The sequence below is a fragment of the Pteropus vampyrus genome, unplaced genomic scaffold (genome assembly GCF_000151845.1).
Source record: "Pteropus vampyrus isolate Shadow unplaced genomic scaffold, Pvam_2.0 Scaffold134, whole genome shotgun sequence".
NCBI classification, from domain to species: domain Eukaryota; kingdom Metazoa; phylum Chordata; class Mammalia; order Chiroptera; family Pteropodidae; genus Pteropus; species Pteropus vampyrus.
This window is the reverse complement of record NW_011888915.1, coordinates 4,217,274-4,224,413: the sequence shown is the minus strand read 5'-3', so window position 1 is coordinate 4,224,413 and position 7,140 is coordinate 4,217,274. Positions and strand designations below refer to the sequence as shown.

Genomic DNA, 7,140 nt, shown 5'->3' with positions numbered 1-7,140 from the left:
GCAGTTTGCAGTGGAGAGCCAGAAATGAAGACCTTGTCTCCACGGACCCAGTTTTCAGTTTCAGTTCCTATGTGACAGGAGCGGTATGACAACTCTCCGTGTAGGTGTATGGCTCGGAAAGGGATACATATCTGGGTCACTCTGATCATTTTTGGTTGCTCGTTTGCTATGAGCAGTATTGCATGGGGCAGCTGCTAGGTACAGTGTCATGCTGTGTCGATTGCGCGGATTGGATTTTAGAGTCATACAGACCTAGGTCAAAGCCAGGTTTTCGCTCCTGATAACCCATCTGGCTCTGTCCAACTTTCCTTAACCTTTCTGAGCCTCAGTTTTCTCGTATGTAAAATAGGTGAAATAATAACGTCAGCATCGTAGGTCTGTCAGGAGCCTTCAATAGCTATTAAGAATCGTTAATGAGATGTTTTACTTTTTTATGCTAAGTCTTCAAAGTATGATGTGTATTTTACACTTACAGCAGATTTCAATTCAGATTATCTACACTTCAAGCGCTCACTAGCCACATTGGCTAGTAGCCCCCATATGGGGCAATGCAGATGGAAGTTAAGCCATTTCCTCCCTTGCAGACAGTTCTATTGGAGAGCATGGATCCAAACCATCTGTTTTGTTCACTGTTCTTTCCCCAGCACCTAAAACCGTGCCTAGCCCATGAGAGGTGCTTAGTAAACATTTGCTGATGTGCATGCTGGTATTGATCTTTGAGCAGTACTTACTCATAAGCCAACACAGAGGAAAGTGTTCGAGGCAGAATGATCAGCACGTGCAAAGGTACTGAGACACGAAAGGTCACAGTGTTTTTGGAACTGCAGGGTGACCGATATGGCTTACATGTAGGGAATGACTTGGAGAAGGAAGAGGGTTGAAGCTCAGGAGGAATGAAGATCCCAGTCATAATGGCCAGGAAAAAGAACTTGAATTTTTTCTGAAAGTCAGTGAACAGCCACTAAAGTAGCCAGCAGAATAATACGATTAGAATTTAGTTTTTAGAGAAGTTGCTTAGACCGAAGGCAGAAGGACAGAAGTTGGATTCTGACTGGAAGAACAGTCAGGAAAACAAGTTCAGGCAGATACTATAATGTACACAGGATCTTAACAGTAGCACTGTAAAATTTGGGGCACACAGCTCTTTGGGAGAGGAGGCTGTCCTTGTAGGGTGTTTAGCAGCATCCCCGACCTCTACCCACTAGATGCCAGTAGCAAAGGCAAACGTGACAACCAAAAGTGTCTCCAGGCATTGTGAAATGTCCGCTGGGGGCACATTGCTCCCAGTCGAGAAGCACAGGTCTGGATTCAAACTCATTGTCAGTTCTTCAGCGCGGTTTTCATGTATCTGTGATATGTCTACTACTGTGAAGAACTATAAACGGGTGCAATGGAAAGGTAAGACATCTCCTATGCTCAGGACTTTAAAATTTAGCAAACGACCTAAGATGTACTCAGGGCACATTTCAGGAACAATGTATCAGGCAGCATGGGTATTAATACCCAAATGAGTCGTAGAGACAATTAGGGGCCGGGATGTTGAGGGGAGGGTGGGACTCTTGGGATAGACCTCACAGGGAAGACAGACGCTGAGTAGTAGTGTTGAGGCACAAGTAGGATTTGGTGGGAAACAGAGAGAGAATGTGTCTCGCAGCGTGCACAGAGTAGACTGAAGTTAGGAAGTGACACGAGACCTTTGAAGAGTCTTAGTAAGAACTGTCGGGCTTCAGTGAAAGGAGAATATTGAGGAAGTGAGGTCAAATGGGGGTGATGGTTCCTGTCAGGTTGGTCCTCGAACATCAAAGTCAGAAGTTTATGCCTTCATGTGTTCATTCATTCATTTCTCTACTCATTCATTCATTGACCACCTACTCTATACCCAGAGGCTGGCTTTCATGGGAGCCAGTCCTTCTTAAACGTTTCCACCAAGCACAGCACTCCCGAGGCCAGACACAAGTCTTGCCGCTATGGAATAAGGACATCCAGAGAGGCAATCCAGCCTCTGTGAGGTGCTCTGGGAGGCCTGGCCAGTCAGCCTGTGCCCAGCAGAGGCCAAAGACTCTGGGGAAAGTACTGACCACATGAGATTTTCTCTGACGTCTTATATTTTCATCTTGAAATTCCATATGAATTTTGTATTTCGTTCCCATGAAATGTGTACTTTCAGTTCAGTTTAAAAATCACATTTCTACCCATCCCAAAATTCCAAGCAAGATTTAGGTTCCCAAAAGATGCAGCATTTATCCTCTGGCTTCCTGTTCTACCTCATATACCCCACAGTCTCCTCCTCCCTGACCTCCAAGGATACATCCATGGGCCCCAGTTCCTAGTATATAGACAGCAATTTGAGATCATTTGGCTGGAGAACAGAAGTTATATGATTCCTGTTTTCTGGAATATTAACACAATGGTCATAGGAAGAAACATAGGAGAATTAGAAAGTTTTGCTTTAATCTCAGTGCAATGGAAACGTATAACTAGATAAGTATGGTAACTATGGACATCAAAAGGAAGGGAAAGAAGAAAAGAACATTTTCTTTTAAGATGACCATGGCCATATAAGTGGTACTGGAGATTGGCATTTATCGCACATAGATATTAGTTGCTCAGTGTCCTTCCCCTCTGGCCTGTAGACCCTCTGAAGACAAGAACTGAATCTTTGTTGCCAACAGGATTCCCAAGGCCTGATACATAAGTAGGTGTTCAATAAATATTTATTCAATAAATAAATTTCTGCCTGAAGGTTGACATAAACAGCATGTGAAAATGGAGACTAATAAGAAGCCATCCTGGAGGCGAGAGAAGGGTTGGCATTCAGTTTGGAACATGCCGTGTGCGAGTCGACATGAAGTGTCTAAGGAGGCAGGATCTCGCTGGTGGGTGAAGGTAGAACCGAGCTTGAAGGGCCACCAACTCAAAAGTGGATGCCAGAGATGGCATGAGAAGCCCCGGTGTACTCACAGCCAGTGTGGCACACACCAGCCTGGGCTTTGGGGTTAGGCAGACCCACATGAGTTCTGGAATAAGCTGAAGAAGAGGCTTGATGAACCCTCAACTCAAGATGGAAAAAAGAATAGGCCTTAGAACTTTCCAGAACTAGAATGGCTTAGAGTACAAGCTTTGGAATCAGAAATCTGACGCTCCGTGGCCGTGTGACCTCGGACAAGTTAGTTAATCCTTCTGAGCCCCAAGTTCCTCATTTGAAAGTAGAAATAATAAAGACAGCCTCCTAGGGCTGGTTGTTCATGAGAAGGAAGTGCCAGCATGTGGTGAGTGCCTAGCACTCTGCCGGGCACACGGGAGTCAATAAATAGCAACAGCAGTCATCACAGTTATTCCTCCTGAATCCCCTCCTACGCTCTGCCTCAGCTATAAGGTTCTTGAAACTCCAACCCTTTTTCCAGATATATGAAGCCCAATTACTTACTAATTGCTATTCGTCATGCACATACTATAGATGTCAGGTACTGTACCAGACTCTGGGACCATTATGGTGAGAAAAACCAGACCTGGTTTTCTCCCTTTTAGTGCTCACTGTCTGTATGAGTGAGAGTTCACTGGAGAAACAAAACCAATATCCCATATCCCATATATACGTGGTGTATATGAGAGAGATGTATTATAAATATTTGGCTCATGCAATTATGAAGGCCAACAAGTTCCAATATGTGCAGTAGGACTGCAGGAGACCCAGGAGGGCTAATGGTATCATTTCAATCTGAGTCCAAGGGCTGAAGCCCCAGTAAGCTGATGATATAGTTCTAGTCCAAAGGTCAGCAGGTTCACGAACCAATGTTTTAGACTGAGTGCGAAGACAGGAAAAACACTGATATTCCAACTCAAAGGAGGCAGAGGTATTCCGTCTTATCTGGGGGAAGGTCAGCCTTTTTGTGCTAGTCAGGCCTTCAACTGATTGGATGAGGCCCACCCACACTAAGGAGAGCAATCTGCTCTACTCAGTCTATCAATTTAAATGTTAAATTTATCCAAAAACACACAGAAACACCCAGAATAATATTTGACCAAATATTTCGACATGCCATGGCACAGTCAAGCTGACGCATACAATTAACCATCACACTGTTTAAGGAGGAAAGATGCATTAATCCTAGAATCACAGATATGACATTGCAACTATAAAAATTAGTATGAAATAGAGGCATGTGGTGCTATGAGGGGATGTGGCAAGGACTTTACAACCCAAGGCAGTGACCACTGACTGTGACCTAAAGACCGAGAAGTTACCTGGAAAGAGAACAGGGTAGGGTCCTCGGGCCCACAGAAGCAGGAGGCCTCCCAAGCCATACACCCAGGGCCCCCAGAGGCTGCTCTTGCCTCCAGCCTGGGTCCCACACAGCCCTAGAGTAGCAAATCCCAGGGGACAGTCCCTAGGTAGACCCGGGCGCTCGCTAGCAGCCTACAAGCCTCTGCCGCAGCCCTGCCTCCCCACGCCCCGTCCTGACACCAGCAGTGCTCTGAATTGCCAGCCGGCAGCCTCCTAATCTAATTAAGAAGTGAATGAAATTCATTTTCCTGACTCGTCCAAAGTGCCGACCTTCTTCGGTGCACATCTCCCTTTGTTCAGCTGCTGCAGCAGCGGCCCCGGGCTCCTGCCAGCCAGGAAAACAAGTTCAATCTGACCTCTCGCCTGACATTTCATATTGATTTTCTCCATCCTCCTCAAACGCCAGCCTTCCGTCGACCACCTCGGTTCAGCCGAGGTGTGCAAACAGAATTGAGACAGTTCATCAGCGTTCAAAATGAAAAGCAACATTGGCTCTCGGAGATGAGCTCTGAGAAGGAGGGTATTTAATAACCGTCGGCGTTTAATCAAAATGCCGAGGAGATTCGTGTTATCAGAGCTGCATATATTAATTTCCATATGTCCCTCACTCTGCATACTCAGCAGGGGGTGGAAGGGATGATTCTCTCCCTCATCTCTCTCTATTTTTTTTTTTTTCCTATCGCTTCTGGCGGTAGTGACAGGGTTGAGTTTGCAGTTTGAGATTCTTATGCCTGAAACAATAGGGTGCTGATGGCAGCAACAACTGGCTGGTCTGAATCACGCATTTCCCTTTCAGCGCATAAGTATTGAGAGTTGAGTGAAGACACTGGCCCCGTGTGATGAATGGCAACCTAGGAAATGAAAGAGAAGTTAAATCGAAACTCTTTTCCAATGCCCTACGTGACTCTGGTTCCTACCCCTCTCCAACCTCAGCTCTGCATAGTCTGGCCGTACTGGCCTGCTTCCTATCCCCCCAACACACCCAGCCCTTTCCTGCCCCGGGGCCTTTGCACAGGCTTTTACCTGCCTCAAGTGCCCTCCCACCATGCCCCCGACTTGTCTGGACTGTTCTCATTTTTTAAGTCTCTGGGAAAATATTACCTCGTCAGAGAGGACTCCTCTGTTCACCCTACCCACACTCTCTCTTTATCTGTTTCTTCCTTTCTTTCATAGCGCTCACCTATAGATGTTTGCTTTTCTTCCCCTGTCTCCCTGACTAGAATGCAATCTTCACGAGGGAAGGGACCTTATTTATCTTATACCAACCCCTGAAATACCAATATTTAGCAACTACCAGTACTTAGGAGTGCCCAGCATGGAGCAGGGTTCCACTGATCATTGCTGGTAGATGGGTAACAGCAGAGAAAAGGTGATGTATAACCAAGTACCACAGACTGGGTGGCGTAACCAACAAAACCTTCTTGTCTCACGTTTCTAGAGGCCGCTCGTCTAAGATCAAGGTGTTAGCAGGGTCGGTTCCTTCCGAGGGCCGTGCGGACAGGATCTGCTTTAGGCCTCTCTCCTTGGCTTGCTAACGCCCACCCTCTCCCTGCGTCTTCACATCATCCTCCCTCTGCACACAAAACTCCCCTTCTTACAAGGATACCCGTCATATTGGATTAGGGCCCACCCGTTTTCACCTAATTACCCCTTTAAAGGTTCTTTCTCCAAATACACTCACATTCTGAGATACTGGGGGTTAGGACTTCAACGTATGAATTTGGGAGGTAGGAGGGACACAGTTTAGCCCGTAATAGAAGACATGAAAATTTTTTAAAAATCAAGAGCACAGGCTTTAGAGGTCCCAGGTGTGGACCCAGGCGCACCCGCCACAAGCAGCCTGGGCAAGGTGCCATGCTGACGTTTTCCTCTGGGTGGCAGGGGTGAAAAGTAATCGCGGGTGCAGGGCACTAGACACAGCCCCTGATCCATCGTGAGCACGGTGCTCCTGTCCCTCATTGAAGGCAGTGGGGACCCTAAGTCCTGAGGAGATAAAACATGCACACCGAGTCTCTACAACCACCTATGCTTGTCTGTGTTTTATGGTGACGACGCCTGGATACTTTCCTGTGTTGAGGAAACACAATTTTTCTCTGAACAACAGGGACATTAATTGACTTTAGAGGTTATAAGGTGCCGAGGAGCCTGTACCCTACTCAAAAGCTGCTCTTGAGGGGAGAGCGTCCCGAGTAAGTAGAGTTTGTTTTAACAGCATAGCAGCAGCGGGTGAAATGCTCAGGGGAGTCGGCACAGGGCAAGGGGTGCTGGGAGGGACCCTAGAGAATGAACGTGCTGGTGACCTGTGGACACAGTCAAAGATGGCGCAAATGGGGAAATGCTTGTAATAAGTGTTAAGACAGGACGCAAAGTTACAAACCCACCATGAATGCAGCAACGCGAAGATGAGTGTTTGGAGAGCTACTGGCAGGGACTATGTCAGGGCAGCGAACTGAGGGCAGCCTTCCTACGTTCCAGGTTCCCGCCGAGGCTGCAGTTTTACTTCTATAACCGGGAGAGAGTTGGTGGAAAGCAGGAGAGCCCCACTGGCTGCCTTAGCTCCAGGGTGGAACTATGTCCTTCTCTCCACAGGCACACCCCTGACAGCACATATCTTAGGGACCTGGACAGATGAGGCGGTGTGGAGCCCAACCTGACGCCTCTGTCTGAGTCCATTTGGGCTGCTATAATCAACTACCACAGGCTGAGCAGCTTGAACAACAGACACTTATTTCTCACAGTGTTGGAGGCTGGGAAGGCTAAGATCAAGGTGCCAGCAGATTCTGTGCCTGGTGAGGACCCATGACCTGGTTCATAGAGAGCTGTCCTCTTGCTGTGCCCTCACATGGTGGAGGGGT

At 47.2% G+C, this 7,140-nt stretch overlaps 1 protein-coding gene across 1 annotated transcript in view; it reads left to right on the top strand.

The window, feature by feature from the left end:
• PPP2R2B (protein phosphatase 2 regulatory subunit Bbeta) overlaps window positions 1-7,140 on the top strand; it is a 411,123-nt gene that overhangs the window by 367,718 nt on the left and 36,265 nt on the right. The window contains exons 9-10 of the mRNA XM_023534916.1: window positions 3,405-3,464; window positions 4,549-4,805. Of these exons, the coding sequence (XP_023390684.1) occupies window positions 3,405-3,464; window positions 4,549-4,805 (317 nt within the window). The remainder of the gene's footprint in view (window positions 1-3,404; window positions 3,465-4,548; window positions 4,806-7,140) is intronic.